The sequence below is a fragment of the Barbus barbus genome (assembly GCF_936440315.1).
Source record: "Barbus barbus genome assembly, chromosome: 40".
NCBI lineage: Eukaryota > Metazoa > Chordata > Actinopteri > Cypriniformes > Cyprinidae > Barbus > Barbus barbus.
The window spans coordinates 13,873,814-13,893,083 of record NC_136718.1 but is presented as its reverse complement, the minus strand read 5'-3'; the positions used below and the strand labels follow the sequence as shown (position 1 = coordinate 13,893,083).

The 19,270-nt window shown below is 40.2% G+C and overlaps 2 protein-coding genes across 3 annotated transcripts in view; one reads left to right on the top strand and one right to left on the bottom strand.

The window, feature by feature from the left end:
• Positions 1 to 15,228, top strand: part of LOC306859868 (nucleolar complex protein 2 homolog) — a 36,990-nt gene extending 21,762 nt beyond the window's left edge. Inside the window, exons 16-19 of the mRNA XM_079401245.1 lie at positions 6,355 to 6,468; positions 7,372 to 7,483; positions 13,306 to 13,407; positions 13,591 to 15,228. Of these exons, the coding sequence (XP_079257371.1) occupies positions 6,355 to 6,468; positions 7,372 to 7,483; positions 13,306 to 13,407; positions 13,591 to 13,721 (459 nt within the window). The 3' untranslated portion in view covers positions 13,722 to 15,228. The remainder of the gene's footprint in view (positions 1 to 6,354; positions 6,469 to 7,371; positions 7,484 to 13,305; positions 13,408 to 13,590) is intronic.
• The window catches only part of LOC306859867 (sterile alpha motif domain-containing protein 11-like), a 63,858-nt gene continuing 59,728 nt past the window's right edge, over positions 15,141 to 19,270 (bottom strand). Inside the window, exons 11-13 of one of the 2 annotated variants that reach the window (XM_079401243.1) lie at positions 18,512 to 18,636; positions 17,964 to 18,074; positions 15,141 to 16,937 (exon numbers count right to left, since the gene is read on the bottom strand). In XM_079401243.1, coding sequence (XP_079257369.1) covers positions 16,695 to 16,937; positions 17,964 to 18,074; positions 18,512 to 18,636 — 479 coding nt within the window. In that variant the 3' untranslated portion in view covers positions 15,141 to 16,694. The remainder of the gene's footprint in view (positions 16,938 to 17,963; positions 18,075 to 18,511; positions 18,637 to 19,270) is intronic. The other variant, XM_079401244.1, reaches the window with a different exon arrangement.

Genomic DNA, 19,270 nt, shown 5'->3' with positions numbered 1-19,270 from the left:
AAATGAAAATGAGAATTTGATTTTTCAGTTAAAATTTATTTTATTTCATGTAAAAAAATTAGTTTCATGGTTTTAGATTTAGTTAACTATAGTAACATTGCTGTGCAGCATTAAACAGTCTTCTGTACACCTTTGCACACATTGTACACCTTTATGTATTTTTGTTTAACTGCAGTACTGGAAGTGTTGCCATCTATAAATCAGGAATTAAAAACATGCACACAGGTCACTCCTACAGCGTACATCTTATTTGTAGCTCTGTCTGAGTACAGCTGATGTGTTAACTGCTTTAGCACTCATTGAATGAGTTCGAACATTTTTGTTTTGATCCATTCCATCAACCCAAGGATGTTTTTTTTTTTTCTCTCTCCGCTCTTGAGTTTTTTTTCCAATTACACAGTGACCATAACAGCATTTGTAGTCAGACACTTGTGAGCTTTGGGACCAGACATGGCAGTCAGATGTTTATTTTAGCTGTAAAAGCAGACTGTTATCCCTGCAGTTCCTCCTCTTTCCACCCACCTCAAACACCACCCTGCCTTCCGTCCCCTCACAGGTGACTGCTGGTCACCCACAGTCTTCGTCTGTGTTTGTGTGTTCAGAGCCCTGCGTGTTTACTTGTGAACACATCTGAGTGTGTGTTGCTGTGGTCAGTTGAAAACAGCGTGTGGCGGTTGGCCTGGAGCCTAGTTGACCACACCACCTGCAGGTCAGGAAGTGCAGTCACAGGTCCTCAGACAGACACACACAGCCATCGTGGCACGGAACGCTATTATAACCGTAGCCTGACGCAGGGTCGGTGGCGGATGTGGGAGCAGATGAAAGTAATGGAGCGGAAAGCTTTCTAATGCCGTTTCTCTCAGCGAGAGACTCCGAGGAGGACGAGCAGACGTTAAGTGCTTCGTCTGCTTGCGTCTGGGAACATCAATCCAGTAGCAGACTTTGTGTTCACTGAACAGGATTATTGTACTTACAGAAAATTTCACTGTGTTTATAAGTTTTGTTTTCATTTTAGTGTACTTTTAATTAGTGTTGGTGTAAAAGTTTATATATATATATATATATATATATATATATATATATATATATATATATATATATATATATATATATTTTTTTTTTACAATTTATTTAGTTTGTATTTTTTTTATCCATATTTGTGACCCTGGACCACAAAACCATTCATAAGGGGAAAAGTGAAACTTTCATATATTTTAGATTCATTACATGTAAAGTAAAACATTTCAAAAGTTTTTTTGTTTTAATTTTGATGATTAGAGCTTACAGCTCATGAAAGTAAAAAATCAGTATCTCAAAATATTAGAATATTTACATTTGAGTTTCAATAAATGACCATCCCTACAGTATAAATTCTGGGTATCTCTTGTTCTTTGAAACCACAGTAATGGGGAACACTGCTGACTTGGCAGTGGTCCAGAAGACAATCATTGACACCTTCCACAAAGAGGGTAAGTCACAGAAGGTCATTACTGAAAGGTGTGACTGTTCACAGAGTGCTGTATCAAAGCATATTAAAGGCAACGTTGACTGGAAGGAAGAAATTGGATAGGAAAATGTGCACAAGCAACAGGGATGACCGCAAACTTGAGAATATTGTCAAGCAAAGCTGATTCAAACACTTAGCAGAGCTTCACAAGGAGTGGACTGAAGCTGGAGTGAGTGCATCAAGAGTCACCACGCTCAGATGTCTTCAGTAAAAGGGCTACCAAGCCACTTCTGAACCAGAGACAACGTCAGAAGCGTCTTACCTGGGCAGTGGAGAAAAAGAACTGGACTGTTGCTCAGTGATCCAAAGTCCTCTTTTCAGATGAAAGTAAATTTTGCATTTCATTTGGACATCAAGGTCCCAGAGTCTGGAGGAAGAGTGGAGAGGCACAGAATCCATGTTGCTTGAAGTCCAGTGTGAAGTTTCCAGTAAGTGATGATTTGGGCTGCCATGTCATCTGCTGGTGTTGGTCCACTGTGTTTTCGGAAGTCCACAGTCAACGCAGCCATCTACCAGGAAATTTTAGAGCACTTCATGCTTCCTTCTGCTGACAAGCTTTATGGAGATGCTGATTTCATTTTCCAGCAGAACTTGGCACCTGCCCACACTGCCAAAGGTACCAAAAGCTGGTTCAATGACCATGGTGTTACTGCGCTTGAATGACCAGCAAACTCGCCTGACCTGAACCCCGTAGAGAATCAATGGAGTATTGTCAAGAGGAAGATGAGAGACTCCAGACCCAACAATGCAGATGACCTGAAGGCCACTATCAAAGCAACCTGGGCTTCCATTACACCTGAGCAGTGCCACAGGCTGATTGCCTCCATGCCACGCCGCATTGATGCAGTAATTCATGCAAAAGGAGGCCCAACCAAGTATTGAGTGCATAGAAATGAACATACTTTTCAGAAACCTGACATTTCTGTTTAAAATATCCTTTTTTATTGATCTTATGTAATATTCTAATTTTCTGAGACACTGAATTTTGTGTTTTCCTTATCTGTAAGCCATAATTATCAAAATTTCAAGAAATAAAGGCTTGAAATATTTCACTCTGTGTAATGAGTCTATATAATATATGGGTTTCACTTTCTGAAATGAGTGACAAAAAATATTGACATTTTTCATGATATTCTAATTTTTTGAGGCGTGTGTGTGTGTACACACACACAGTGCCCTCCATAAGTATTGGAACAGTAAAGACAAAATTGCTTTGTTGGCTGTGGAGTCAAGACATTTACAAATATGATCAAAAGAACAAAACTACAGAATGTCACATTTTATTATTAGCCGTTTTAACACATACATGTTTTACCAAATAAAGAGAATAACACTTTTAGAGTTCATCCCACTCATTGATGTGAGCATAAGTATTGGGACAGTTGAACATAAGGCAGATATAAAAAATTAAAAGCTATTATTTAGTTGCAGATTCCTTGCACACAATCACAGCAGTAGGGATGTGACCCATAGACATCTCCAGACTCTTGGTCTCATCCTTTGAAATACTTTTCCCAGCCTTTAATGCAGCCAATTCCAATTGTTGCTTGTTTTGGGGAGTTTCTGCCTTTACTCTCCTCTTCAGCTGGTCAAATTCATGTTCAATCGGATTTAAATCTGGAGATTGACTTGGGCAATCCAAGACTCTCCATTTCTTTGCTCTTATAAACTCCTTGACTGAACTGGCAGGGTGTTTTGGGTCATTGTCCTGATGCAATATGAAGCACTTCCCAATGAATCTGGTGGCATTTTCTTGAATATTGTTAGGCAAGATGGTTTTGTACCCTTCCAAATTCATTCTGCTACTGTCATCATACATTTAAGTCATCAGTGAAGTTGAGAGAGCCTGTTCCAGAGGCAGCCATGCATGCCCATGCCATGACACCACCTCCACCATCCTTGTAGATGAGGCTGTATGCTTGGGATCATTTGCAGTTCCCTTTTTTTTTCTCCAAATTTTTGCTTTCCCATCACTTAGATATAGGTTCATCTGTGTCTCATCGGTCCATAAACACAGTTCCAAAACTCTTCTGGCTCACCTTTGTGCTTTTTTGCAAACTCTAATCTTGCCTTTCTATTTTTGGTGCTGGTCAGAGGTTTGCATCTTGCTGTGTAGCATCTGTAATTCTGTGTCAAAGTCTCCTGAGGACAGTAGATTGTCAGAGCATCACTCCGGCTTTCTGGAAGTTGTTGGTGATTTTACAGACACGTCTTTTAGGGTTCATTTTCACAGCTTTTGTGATTTGTCTGTCATCAACTACTGTTGTTTTCTCAGCCGAACAGGTAATTGTTGGTTGCTGGTGGTTACCAAACTCTTGATTTCTCCATGCCCTTTGTTTTTGCTAGAGCTCTAATTGACTTCCTCTTTTCTTTTAGAATCCAAATTGCTTGCTTTTCTCTCAAAGTCAGCTCCCTCATCTTCATCCTGGTTTGTGTGTGTCATCATCGAATGCAAGATTCAGAATGCAGAAGTAATGGATATAACTGATACGACACATTCCCTGCTTTTAATATCTGAAGAATGAATGCAACAGGACACAGCTGATCACTTAGAAAGACCTGTGAGGCAACTGTTCCAATACTTATGCTCACATCAGATAGAGAGATGAAACTCTAAAAGTGCTGATCTTCTTAGCTGATAAAACATCTGAGTTGAATTACCCAATAATAAAATGTTACATTTTGTCTCATATTCATCTTTTAATCATATTTGTAAATGTCTTGACTCCACAGCCAACAGAGCAATTTTGTCTTTACTGTTCCCATACTTTTGGAGGGCACTGTATATATATATAGTTTATTACTATTACTACTAATAATAAATATTAATACTAAAACTAATAATTATTATTATTGTCACACATTTAAAAATTCTAGAATTAAGATTTCGAAACGTATGCAGAAAGTGAACTGTGTTGGTTGTTTTCTATATCAATCAGATGGCAAAATAGCTTAAAATATATATATTAGTTTAATTAAAACTATATCATTAATTTTCTTTATAATTCTGCTTAGTTGTTGACCATATTGTAGTGCACGTTTATGATTCATTTTCTTTCTTTATTTTTAATGCAAATTTAGCAGTTCATAGCAGTTTCAGTTAATAACCCTGGAGCTGACTGGGCTGATAATGATGAAACTGGTAGGAAGAAAAAAATGAGGGGACGGCAGGGGGGAAGGTTGTGAGAGAAGGTGAGAAGTTGCTTCCTCTCTGGGGCGAGATCTCGGCTCCATTCATCTCCATCTCCGCTCTCATTTGTCACCCCTGCCGACGCACAGCCCGTTCATCTCTCCTCCCTGCCCCTTGCTGTCTCTGGACCGACTCGTGCTTCTGATAAATATTTAAGGCCGTTTAAGACTGAAATGAAGGAGGGGTGGAAGGGTCTGTGTCTCTCCTCTGTGTAATGTTGAGCCGTAGGGAGAGATGCAGCAGGGCAGAGCATGCAGACAGCATGGCACCACGCCGGGGTGCGTCTGTCGCTGGGCTCCGGCCAGCGGGAAAGATGTCCTTTAGTAACGAGGGTGGCATGGCAAACTTCTCACCCGGCACTACCGCCAGCACAGCTGCATAAAGCCGCATGCCCCACAGATCAGTCCAACAAACAAATATCTGTCTCTATGGATTGTACCAGTGCCTCCATCAGCTCTAATACTAACCCTAACACTTCACACAGAGGTTAAATAAATATATTCCTAAATACCTAGTGTTGTTTTAATTTTTTTATTTAAAATTTTCATTTTTTTGTAAATTTTTTTGTTTTTTTCATTTACATATTTCTAAATAGTTATAATTTATTTTAATTCAAGTTTTATTTTAATTCAAGTTTTATTTCAATTGGTAATTTTAGTACTTCAGGTTAAACTTGTTTCATTTCTCATTTTAATTTAGTTTAAATTTTAGTTTTATTTAAATTAATTGCTTATTAGTTATTTATATTAATTATATTGGTTATATGAAAAAATCAGCACTCTTAAACTTGAAATTCTGTCTCACCTGCTTGCCACCAAAGCTCAGTGTGCATGTATGCCAAGCATTGAAATGGCCTAAACATTGCGTTGTAATTTCTTGCGGTTCGTTTTAGCCTTAGCGCCAATGCTGAGTGATCGCATCAGGATTTCCTTCCAGAATGTGCACAGCAGTAGTTGAACAGATGCTTCAAAGGATGAAACTCCCAGTTTGCCAGGGAGCTCATCCTCACTGGTCATGTACACATCTGTTAGCTTTGTTTGGGTCTGTTGCATCAAGCAAGGAGCATATTGCGCCCTTTTCTAGCTTTGATCATTTTCACTATTCTACAAACCACTGCAAATTGTTATAAATAAGCTTAGCTAACTGTAGACTGAAGTTGAGATTTATTACGGTCTATTGAATTTGGAGGTCAAATAATCTCATTTTACCTGATCAATATCATCCACAAAGACCTTTAAGGAAAGGCTGGCAGGGATTCACTCTCTTACACTCTCCCCTGCCCCTTTATCCTTCTATTGGCCACTTATTTTTGCTGTTTCAGAGAAAAGGTGTGCACCAAGGGTCGCTTCTTGGTCCACTACGATTGGCCTGATGCTTCAGTAATACACTTTAGAGTATAGTGATAGACCTTACAATCTTTGTTTTCTGAGATGTTCCAGACTTGCTGGTGTGTGTGTGTGTGTGTGTTTTGGGGGGTATTGAATGATTCACAATAACAGAGCAGGCCTGTGTGTACACATGTCAAACAATTGTACGTTTTTAGTAACTTTATGGCTTTATTTTGTTGAGAATGTGTATTGAGATCCCTTTTGTTCAGCTCTCCTATGGGTGAACATGCAGTAGCATTCGTTGTGTGTTTATTTTGGTGTGTTTACAGGCGGCCTGGGAGAAGCAAGTAGCAGAGGAAGGCACTCCACTCACTAAATATTACAGCCAGTGGAAGAAACTTCGTGAAAAGGAGATTCAGTTGGAGATCTCTGGAAAAGAAAGGGTAAAAATGCCAAAACCACATCCACGATTACCATTAGACCCAAATAATCCAAACCACACCTTTCAGAGGAAGTTAGATTTAGACAGGTCCTCAATTTTTTTTTTTCCATTGAAAGTGTCGTCATAATGCTATGGTTTGATCTTCAGAAAGAATCTCATTATTTGGATTATAAATATATATCGAGATGGCTGTTTATCCAAATGCTATTTTAATGCTAGTCTTAAATTAAATGCACAGATGTGATCATCTTTGTGAAAACTGTAGTGCTGGTTCTGTGAAAGCACCTACTGTGTGTGTTCGTGTATGTGTGGAGCTGGAGCGTGTCCATAGGGAGATAATGGAGATGACACCAGGCGGAGTGTTGGCGTCTAGGAAGCGGCAGATTGGCGGAGGAGGCGGCAGGGCTAGTGCTACAGGAAGAATATTATAGCGCTCAGGGCTGTGTCCCAGGCTTTGATCCACCAAGTCCCCACGCACAGATCTGATTACCACTGCCTCCCTCTTGCCTCTGCCACTTCCTCCATCAACACACACACACACACACACACATGTCCCATTATGTTTTTTGGAGAGAATAATATTATTATTATAATATTATATAATATAACTTTATTATTTATAATATATATGATATTATTAATTTGAATCATTTGTAGTATTAATATATATATATATAGAGAGAGAGATAGATAGATAGATAGATAGATAGATAGATAGATAGATAGATAGATAGATAGATAGATAGATAGATAGATAGATGAAGGGGTTGAATACCCAGTTTCATCAGTGACTAATTTTTTTGACATCTGATGTTAATGAGATGGAAGGAAACTCAAAGAATAGCTCATTGTACATCAACTAGAAAAAAAATGATCTTTTTTTTCCCATCGCTTTTTAATTTAGATGGAGGACTTGAATCTCCCTGAGATCAAACGCAAGAAGGCTGAAGAAAAGAAAGCAGACAAGGAGTCAGATAGTGATGACGATGATGACGGCGACCTGTTCAAATCCAAAGGTAAGGCTTCACGTTAATATATTACCCAGTTCCTGTATTGCAACTAATGCATAAACCATACAAATGCATGTTTAACGTGCAATGGGAAAGATTCCTAGAGTTTTATTTTCCTGTAATGCCTTTCTTTGTCACTGGGAGGCTGTAGTCCATTGCTCTGCGCTGTCAGAAGATTCTCATCTCAGAGATGGGTTCTGAAACAGAACATTTAAACCCAAAAGATCTATTGTAGTGCAACTTTATTTTATCTCTGTTTTGTTGTAATGCTTAAAGGAGTAGTTCACCCAAAAATGAAATTTGTTGGAAATTTTCTCTCATGCCAACCAAGATGTAAATGAGTTTGTTTGTTCATCGGAACAGATTTTTTATCAAATTTAGCATTACATCACTAGCTCACCAATGGATCCTCTGCAGTGAATGGGTGCCGTTAGAATGAGAGTAAAAAAAGGCGGTAAAAACATTACAATAATGCACAAATAATTCCCACACCAGTCTGTCAATTAACTCATTGTGAAGTGAAAAGCTTTGTGTTTGTAAGAAACAAATCTGTCATTTAAGACATTTTAACTTTAACCTGTCGCCTATGGACACGAGTCCATGATAATGCTTCCTCCAGTGAAAAAGTCCATCCCCTGTTGTCCTCTTACATCAAAATTCACCGAAATATTTGTTTAGAACTGTTTTGGCTTGTAAGTGGTGCTTGATCCATGCATTTTTCTCTCCTGATTCAGACAAGCGGACTTTTTCAATGGAAAAAAACTATATTATGGATAGAGGGCGTGTATTTTAGCCGAAAGCAGCGTTTTGAAGTAAAAAAAAAAAATCATCATCTTAAGTTGTTTATTGATTTATTACAAACATGCAGCTTGTGAATTACTTACATTACTTGTGGATTATTGTGACATTTTTATCAGCTGTTTTAACTAGTTCTGACGGCACCCATTCACTGCAAAGCATCCACTGATGGGTAAGTGATGTAATGCTTAACTTTTCCAAATCTGGTTTAATGAAAAAACTCATTTGTATCTCGAATGCCTTAGGATGTGTAAATTAAGCACATTTTATGGGAAAAAATTTAAGGGAATTTATTTAACTGATTGTAGGTCTCTATATGACAGGATTAGAAGGGAGGAGCTGAAAAATAAGAGGGCTTGATGTCAACTGAAGGGCTTTTTTAGAGTTGGAGCAAGGTTAAACATTTTGTTGAAAGATTGTAAAGATACATATTCATTAGATATTCCAATACTATGTGCAAATAATTTTGGTTTCATGTTGGATTTGAAAAATTATCTTTGACAGTTGACATTGAATATTTAGAAGCATTTCCATGGAAGCAGGAAACTGTATTACATATTTCAAAAATAAAGAACAATTATATAACAATTAACTAACAAAATAAATACATTTCAGATGTGTGAGCCCAATATCGCTCGCTCGTGTTCTCTTTCTCTGTCTGTGAATGGATCTCAGTGGAGGGCAGGTCAGCTGTCAGACATGCACTTGCCTCTCCTCTTTAACTCTATATCTGGAGTTGTGTGCTGGGTCATGTGTCGGACACATGCCACACGCTCCCACTCCTCCCGCCCATGAGCCGACAGGCCGACAGCCGCAGAAAAAGTCCCATGGAGGTGGGAGGCGAGAGGAAGGGCTTTTTTTTTTTTTTACATCTGGTGCTCATTGTGTGGAGTCCCTACAAATCTCTCTCTCATTCTGTCTCTCGCTCTCTCTTACAGGAAGCTTTTTTTTGCATACTTGGATCCCAGTGGGGGTTTGTAATTCAAAACATTCGCTTGGAAAGATGTTAGTGGCCGTTCCTTCACCAACACAGCTTAACTGGCCCCATACCTCCAGCACTTAGACCCGAGGAATACAGTCACATGACCCCTAATATATTAATTTGTGGTCTCAGTTGCATATTGTCAAACAGAAAGCTCTTTTTTGTTGTTGATTTGTTGTTCTGTTTTACTCCTTTTCCAAACCAAAAAATATATTTCACTTTTCGACACTTTTGATTGAGACATTTTCACTTCTGCAGTTGGTTTTATGGCGGTCACATGGCAGAGATTTAATATAAGCGGCTGGTGTGACCCTAGGAGTCGTCACTGTAGTGAGAGAGAGTGGAAGTGGAAGGAAGAGACTGTTATTTATAAAGTCATTGTGCATTCACATGACGTAACAATATTTACATATCCGTACCCTGAACTGGCTATTACAGGATCTGACTGCTACTGGTTGTGCTGGAGGATATGTATATAATAGTGGTAATATACCCTTTTAGTAATATTATTATATATTGCAGGGTTTTTTTAAAAGACATTACTACTTTTGTTCAGTAAGGGCACACATTGATCAAAAGTACAGTAAATAAATAACGTTACAAAAAATATTTCAAGTAAATGCTTTTCTTTTTAAAAATTTTATTCATTCCTGAAAAATTTGTATCATGGTTTTCAGAAAATTATTGATTAGCACATGGTTTTCAGAAAATTATTGATTAGCACAACTGTTTCCGGCATATAATACTAAGATATTAATATGTTTTCAGCATAATATTAAGAAAGATTTCTTGTGCACCAAATCATCATGTTAGAATTATTTCTGAAGGATCATGTGACACTGAAGACTGGAATAAGACCGCTTTGCCATCACATGATGAATCAATTTTAATATATTAAAATTATTTAAATAATTATTAAAATTAAAGATTTATTTAGGATATTTTAAAAACTAAAGTTATTTTTTAATATTTAACAAAATAATTTTTTACTGTATCTTTGATCAAATAAATATCGCCTTTGTGAGCATAACCCCAATCATTGATTCTGTACACTATTAAAATTGATAGTTTATTCAACCACAGTTGGAAAGGCAGAAACAGATTGAATTTTTTCATCTTAATATCAAGTTTCCATCATTTGAATTATTGACAAGTTGATATTCTCATTGGAATAAACTCAGGTTGGCCCAGTATTGTCCAATTAATGTGCTGTATCCGTTTGTCACTATTTTGAGGTAGTCTGATGACTTCTCCCAACTTCTAGTTTGTTTGTCTCTTTTGTTTTGGTGTGTTTCACTACCTGCTGGGTTGATCTGCTTTTGGCCCGTTAATATTTATTGCCTTTATTTAACCAGGAGAGAACCTCACTGAGATTAAAAATCTCTTTTCCAGGAGTGTCCTGAATATTCTTGAGTCGTGTTTGTCATTTTGTTGTCGCTGCAGTGTGCCAGATCATTTAATGCCTTCAACGTTCTCAAAGACTTGGCTTGTGCTTTCTCCATCTTAAAGTGGAGATTTTGTAAACACCCTCATCTTCAGTGTTTCTGTGTCATGGCTGTTTTCAGAGCTGAGAACAACACTGTAGATTGTGTCTTCGATTCCCCCCTTCTTACATTTTCACTGTATTGATCAGCCCACAGGCAGTCATTAACGTCTTTGCCTCGTGCTCCTGGTGGACTTTCTGTACCCTCTCTGAACTCTCCGGTCAGCCGGTCGCCGGTTATATTAAGATGCATGAGGCTCCTCTCAGCAGCAAGGTGTGCGCCTGGTGTTAAGCTCGGTTCCCCCCGCTGGCTGGCTCCAGTGTGTGCTGGGTAATTAGGGTGGAGGGTGCCTGGCTGGGGAGGTGTCTGTGCTGCCATTCACCTCCCAGGCAGCATCTAATCAAATCCCACTTCAAAGCTCAGGGATTTCAACCCCGTCCTCTTCAGAGAGCACGAGACACTCCCACACACCCCTCTGGATTAGCGAGGCTAAATTGCCGTCAGAAGCTAGCCTCTATTTTTGTCATGTAAATAGTATCCTATGCGTGAGCAGCATGGGTCGGTCAGCTGCGGTGTATCTAGTTTCTAAACGAACTCTTCCACTAGAATCAAGCAAGCTCTTTTTGTTGTGTGTTTAATGGGAGTTCATGTGTATAGATTGTCTTAAAAGTTAAATGTAACGTCATAACTATGATAACGTATTCACTTAGTGAAAAGTAAATATAACAAGTCAAAAGACATTTTAGCGGCAGACCAAATCTTTATATTTTAAATAGTGAAGCACTGTTTGTTTTTTTTTAACTGAAATGCCAAAATTTTAATTTTGGCATAGAGAGGTTAGAGAGTTGGACTCGTGATCCAAAGGTTGCGGGTTCGAGTCTCGGGCCGGCAGGGATTGTAGGTGGGGGGAGTGAATGTACAGCGCTCTCTCCACCCTCAATACCACGACTGAGGTGCCCTTGAGCAAGGCACCGAACCCCCAACTGCTCCCCGGGCGCTGCAGCATAAAATGGCTGCCCACTGCTCCGGGTGTGTGTTCACGGTGTGTGTGTGTTCACTGCTCCGGGTGTATGTTCACTGCTGTGTGTGTGTGTTCACTGCTCCGGGTGTATGTTCACGGTGTGTGTGTGTTCACTGCTCCGGGTGTATGTTCACGGTGTGTGTGTGTTCACTGCTCCGGGTGTATGTTCACGGTGTGTGTGTGTTCACTGCTCCGGGTGTATGTTCACTGCTGTGTGTGTGTGTGTTCACTGCTCCGGGTGTATGTTCACGGTGTGTGTGTGTTCACTGCTCCGGGTGTATGTTCACTGCTGTGTGTGTGTTCACTGCTCCGGGTGTATGTTCACGGTGTGTGTGTGTTCACTGCTCCGGGTGTATGTTCACTGCTGTGTGTGTGTGTTCACTGCTCCGGGTGTATGTTCACGGTGTGTGTGTGTGTTCACTGCTCCGGGTGTATGTTCACTGCTGTGTGTGTGTGTTCACTGCTCCGGGTGTATGTTCACGGTGTGTGTGTGTTCACTGCTCCGGGTGTATGTTCACTGCTCCGGGTGTGTGTTCACGGTGTGTGTGTGTTCACTGCTGTGTGTGTGCACGTTGGATGGGTTAAATGCAGAGCACGAATTCCGAGTATGGGTCACCATACTTGGATGAATGTCACTTCAAAAAAAAAAAAATAATTCAGCAAAACCAAAACTGAAAATAACATTAGTTTAATACTCAATAAAAAAAAATCAATTGTTGAATGCAAACATTTAAATAGCAAATAAGGCAGTTTTTAATGTTCTTAACTTTTTAGTGATATAATTATGTTTCTGCTTAAATTTGCACAGTTGAAATATTTAAACAGTGTTTGTAATAACATGACATTTATTTAAACATACATGAAATAATAAAGAAATCACTAACAGGTAAAGTATAAATTTAATGAATATGTAATATACTGCATCTATTTAGCAGAATGCTCCTCTTTAGATTTTTTTTTTCCTAGCTAACTACTATCAAGCTTATAGACATTAAACGGCTTTCCTGAGGTAAATGTAATATTGTGACATTTATTTATAAACTGTTTTATTTATCGAGCGATTACATCACCCATGCTACATTTCATTAAGATACATTTCTGTATCTTTTCTTAATGTTTTTTTGTTCATTCATGTTTATTTTGTGCTACAACTAGGAGTGAAGAGAAAGAGATGATCAGTTCATGTGCCACTTAAACTGAGGCAGATAAAGCAGTTTTTAACACCACATTAAAAGTGTCAAAATAACATTTATTGTTTGAATTTTTGTCAAATTGAATTTTGTAATTATAAGATGGAAGACGTGCTAGTCAGTTTTGAAAACTGAAAACACCATAGTCTAAAATATTGATCTTTTTTTAAATCAAGAAATTATTGAAATTAATATTGTCAATCTGTCAATTAATATTGACTGTAGTTTATATATGTTGTGTGCATATGAAAGATGCTGAGTCAATTGCACCATCGGAGAAGCGCTAATTAAACGTCACCATTTAGGCCATCACTAATTTTTGAACAATTTCATCACTAATTTTTTTTTTACAGAGGATAAGGGTGACTCTGATGAGGACGATGAAGGCCTTGAGGACCTCTCAGACCTGACCGATGATGAAGAGGATATAGATGACTTGGAGGAGGATGATTCAGGTACCATATGTTTCCGTAATGAGTTAGGATTGGCTTTGTTTAGGGTTAGATATTCACTATAAAATCTTCTGTATATGTTTTAACACAATTCTGCTCATGTTTTTCAACCATCTTAACTGTAGATTTATCTTTTCCCCATTTTAACTGCCATTTATCTTTTCCCCATTTTTATCATTGTCTCAGGTGGCGACCAAAAGACGCCCTCGTCTTCTAAAGGCAAAGCACCAAAGAAGATGTTGAAGACAGAGCTGAAGGAGGTGGCTGAAGGAGATGAAGATATGGTTGAGGACCTGGAGCTCTCTGATCAGGACTAAACTCAGTGTTACATCACAGGAACAACATTTCACATCCAAACATGATTTATACTGTTATTAAAGCAATAGCTCACCAAGAAATTAAATACATTTCGGTGAACTGTTCCTTTAAGAGCCATGTACAGCCCCTGTTGTAGTAATTTACTTTTTTTTTTTTTTGCACCATTGTATTTTATAGTGTGAGAAACAAAACAAATTAATCTAACATGTCGTAAGGTTGTCAAATTAAAAACTCTGAACTTCTGAAATCTGAACTTCAACTTTTACTAAACTATTTTTTTCAGCTCAGTATTTGGAGATGTTGCATTGTGCAGAGAGCACTGCTTGTGTTTGGAGGTGTTGAATGGGTAGGCCAGAGGTGGAGGCACGGGGTCGGCCCTGAGCACCAGGCTGCCAAACGCTCGTATCATCCACTGCCAGGCTGTGCTGCCCAGGTGGGGAGAGAGGAAGAGACGAAAACAGAGAGCAGCCTGTTCTCTCGCCAAAACATCTCTCCCCTTCAGTGCTTTCACGTCACTTTCTGAAACCGCTTGGCTTTTTCTAAATGTTTTAAAGCAGCGTTTAAGCTGCCAGCACTCAACACAGCTCTAGTGGTGCAGTAAGAAATTGGTTAAGAAAGACCACTCTTCTAGAATAGTCAAAAAATGAAATTTATCCTCGTTTAACTTTTTTTTTTTTTTTCATCCAGTTCACAAGTCTGAACAATTTGTTTAGGAGTTAAGACTGATCTCGTTCAAGGAAACCCATGTCCAACACGTTCTCTTTTTGCATTTCATGAAACAGAGTCAAAGGTTTAGAACGCCTTAAAGGGTCAGTAAATGGTAGCAATTTTATTCCTTTTTAAAATCACCCTCTCTTATGCTCACAACTGGGTGTAACAGCTGTTGTTTATGGCTGAAGCATCTTTCCAGTTGCATAATGGGAGTGTGAGCATACATATTTTGCGCACTGTTCTTTCCATCACTCCCAGCTTGAGGTGCTGTTCAGAACGTCAAGCAACATTAAATTCAGGCTACTGTGACTGAACGTCAGCTGGGCTGCATTAGAGTAAATTCAGTTTGCACTAGAGCTGCCGCACGCATCATGCCTGTGTTTGCGTGAGTCTGGGTAACAGGTTTACTCGTCTATCACATGCAGCACCTGGCACTGACAGTCACGGGTGTAGTAAAAAGATTTTTTTTAAGGGGCGGATGGTGGACGTCCCTGAGAGTCAGTTGTTTTTTGGGTTAGGCGGGGGCCACAGGGGCCCTGGCCTGCGACTGAACCTGACGCTCTGACAGCTGTTGTTGACCTGAACCCTGCCCCCACCCCCTCCCCTAACCAGGGGATTTACCGTCCGCTGTGGCCACCGCTCCCTGCCCTACTGTGGAGGAGTTTGGAAATAGACATATTACTCAAAGAAAAAAAGAGAGCGCATCTGCAAGTTTGCAATAGGATTTATTTCACCCAGCAGAGAATAGAAAAATAGGATGAAGACAAAACATTGATGGGAAATCTAGAGACGATTTTAATTAATTGCTTACATATTTAAAAAGAAAAACAATTTAAAAGATTTGCATAAAGAGCTTTGTGCCTTCCATTTCCCTGCAACAAAGAGAAAAGTATTGTTCTTTGGGATCAATTTAAGGACAATTTAATATTTCGTTGCTCTAACTACAGCAAACAAATTCCTATAAATATTTTTTTTCTCATTTATATGCTGAAGTGGCATTTAAGATTGGGGCTCATGATTATTACAACTGGAATACACAGCAAACAGAAAAAGATGAACAAAAGTACCACTGAGTCAGCCAGTCATTTTTTGTTCAGTAATAAAGATTTTTAACTCGTGCAACTACATTTGACAAAGCGTACCACTTATTTCATCTTCAGTATATTCTCATCTCATCTTGAGCATGTTTCTGTACAATTCAGGATAACATGTCTTTCCCACAGCAGTAAGTGTGACCTCACAATGGCATTAATCCATCTATGGACAGGCATTGAGAGGGATGTCCATCCTTCCCTAATGCTCTTTTTTCGAGGGATTGTGAAACTAAAACGGGCCCAGCTGTTTGCCGGGTGAGCGTTTGGGTCATTTGCTTTGGCTGATGGCTTTTGGTCACAGGGAGTCTAAGTGCTTTACACATCTCTCTTTTTGAGGTCCTTTTCCATTTCACTTCCTTTAGTAGTGGCGCCCTGTATGTGTACCTTGTTTCGTCACTGGAGAGATCAATGCTAGATCTCGTTTGAAAATTCCACATCCATCCATCTTTGGTTTAGGACTGTGGAATGCATAGTTGCATTGGTCAAGACTGCAAATGAGTTCCATTCTGTTCTTATATTTACTCCTCTTTGGAGGATTTAGTCTTTCGAAGCGAAACCAACTCCAGAGAATTTAAAACAGCTGGAAGTTGGAGGAGGAGGAGTTGGCGTGAAAGCAGAAAAAGAAAGTGTCTATTTCGAAGTTCACCGCTCCCCGAGAATGTCAGGTACCACAAGAGTTTATCGCAGCGAATGTTGCTTTCCTACAACATCTGACAAAAAATTATGTCGTATGTGTACCTCGTACGTTCGCTGGATGTGTCTCCCTTCCTTCTGGCATGCCGTTTAAGAGCAGCTGTCTGCTCACGTTCATTTCTCGCACACTCTAATGCTTCCTGTCTCGTCCCCAAGTCCCTATTTGCACATCTTTGGATTTTACCTTCCACACAGCCGCTGCGAAGGGTGGAGCTGTTTCAGCCTGTGTCGTTTCATCAGTGTCTCTCGTTTTTCTGCACTTTTCTCCACACTTTTCCTAAAAAGATTAAGTGCCTCTGCATAAAGGTCCTCAAGTTTGCTTTTTTTTTCGGGAGGAGGGGTAGAGGGGGTAAGAGGAAGGAAAGAATAGTTCAAAGAGGGCCCCCTTCATGCCCTCTCTCTCCATTTTTACCTCCTCCCTGAAGCACTGCCTCTGCCATATGGAGAAGCAGTCAAGAGTTTTAATGGCCAATTCTACGAGGGAGGTTTAGTGGAGTCGTAAGCTCCCGCTGAGGAGGGGTTTCCGTTCTCCTGTTTAGGAGAGGCGCGGCAGGCAGGAGGGGGCACGCTGAATGGGGAGGAAGTGCTGCCGGTAGAAGGAGGGCGGGTCTCGGTGGGCAGGGGGTCTCTGTCTGTGGGGCGCAGAGCAGATGGCGGCAGCGGGAGGGCCAGCGGGAAGCTGGTCATGTAGAATATTCTGCCAATACGTCGCGCCACCTGAGGAAAGCAGCCACATGCCAGCATTACTTCTCACACTGTAGACCCAACAGGAAGTATACAAGGATGTACAGTGCCAGTGATACAAGATGATTGCTTTCATGTGTGCTTAGATTAATGAATGTAGAATTGTGATTACACATGAAGAAACAAAGACAAAAGAAGTGGTCCTTTTAGGTAGGCAAGTTCAGAAAGTCTGGAAAAAAAAAAACTCACTTTGCTTATAGCCTTAGTTATCCTGAAGACATTGATTAGCTTGTTCAGATGTGTGTTTGATTAGAGTTGGAGCTAAACTCTCTAGGACCAAAATTGCCTATCCCTGCTATAGGTTAATGGGGCTGAGGGCAAGATCACGAAAGTTGCCCCACAGGTGTAAAAATTACAAATATCTTCTAGACAGAAGTTCTAATCTGCTTCATGTATTACAAACCATTTTGTGCAAAGGTTACATCCAATCTTATCCACCGCACCTGCTCAGATGTTTTAAGTAATCCTGAAGACCCTGATTAGCTTGTTCGGTTGTGTTTAATTAGGGCTGAAGCTAAACTCAGGAAGGTGGCCCTCGAGAAGCAGGATAGGACACCCTTGCTCTATGGCAGGGATGGGCAACTCTGGCCATTTGGATGCCTCTGTTCGGCAAGGTTTAGCTCCAAACCTGATCAAACTCACCTGTAATTCTTAAGACCTTGATTAGCTTGTTCATGTGTGTTTCATTAGGGTTGGAGTTAAATTCTGCAGGGCAGTGAGGACAGAGTTGCCCACCTTTTCTCTATGGTATATCTGCCCACTATTATTGGAAATTCTTGTCCTCTTACAGTCCTGTTCCTGGAGAACTATTGTCTTGTAGTGTTTGGCTATGCCCTGTTTACAGCTATTTAAACACCTGAATCAGCTAATCAAGTTCTCAGGATTACTTGACAAAGAGGTGTGTTGAAGTAAGGTCTACATGAAATCTGCAGGACAGTGGCCCTCCAGGAGCAGGATTTGACACCCCTGGTACAGCAGGTCTTTTTTTTTTTTTTTTACCTGAGAGCGGATCTTGAGGGCAGGCCCTAGTTTCAATCCCATGTTGTTGAGCAAATGGTCTTCCGTCAGCAGTGGCAGAGTCTCGCCGTCGATGGCCTGCTCTCTGAAGACCTGAAAGAGATGACTTGGCTTCAGCTGATGTTGATGAACATGCACCAATTCACTCCACATGCACACAATTCACATGACTCTCATTCCACGGGGAGGCTCATGCACACTCAGCATCTGCAGTGAAATGAGGTGCGCTGTGGTCGACGGTGGGGTTTTGGTGATGCGTTGCGCATGCGACAGAGTGACATCCAGTGTGGTGAGATGTGTGAGACAGAGCTGTGAGTGAGAAAGATAAGAGCAGCGCAGAGCGGCCTTCTAACTTTTAAAAGTACGCTCTATAAACATCTAAATCAAGCTATTCTGGTCTAATGTTCTCGTCTACGAATTGCAGCACATGATCTTCATTCTGTGCTGTACTGTATGTCTCCAGTAGCCCCTGTTAAAGGCAGGGGGAGGAGAGGAGGCGTCCAACGCTCTGCTCCTGCTCTTGTCCTCACCTGTGTATACTCCCCACAGCCTGCTAGGCTGCTGATGAAGCTGCACACCTCCTCCACACTCCACTTGCTGATGTCCTCGGCTGCTCCTGCCTCTTCTCCGTCCACGAAAAGACCTCCCATGGCGCCTGTGGGCCCGCCGGGCCAAGAGGAAACAGAAATCATTAGAGACAGAAGACCCCCTGTCCCCTTACAGGAACGCTTTCGCCTACACACCGCTCTGTTATTGACCCTGCCTATTACAGAGTTTAGTAAAGGTCAGCGACAGGGCCCCTTCCTAAGGGAGGTCTCTCAGCTGGAGCAGGTAATGCGTTTCAGATGGCTGAGGTTACTCTGCACTCATTGAAGTTAGGTGTGGTAAACACATCAGCTACTAGCCTTTAACTAGATATGTTGGGCTAAACCTTATATGCTTCTTAATGTGTTGATATCTCTTGAAAGAATTGTTCACCACACAATTCTGTCGTGTTGTGAAAGTAACTTTGAGGGACAACCCCAAATGTATGTTCCTGACTTCTTTCATGGTGCTTCATAGTATTTTGTTGTTGTTTTTTTATAAACCCTGACAGCTGTGAATGCCATACACTTAGATTTATAGGGACAATAAAAACCTGCATGTTATTGTAAATGATTATTTTTTTCAGTAAACAATTACATAATTTTAGTTTTTGGAACTATCTTTTATTAAATCGTGTTTGTGTGCTGGTTCGCTCTCTGTCTCATCCTATCAATGGTACGATGGGACTTATATGTTGGTATACT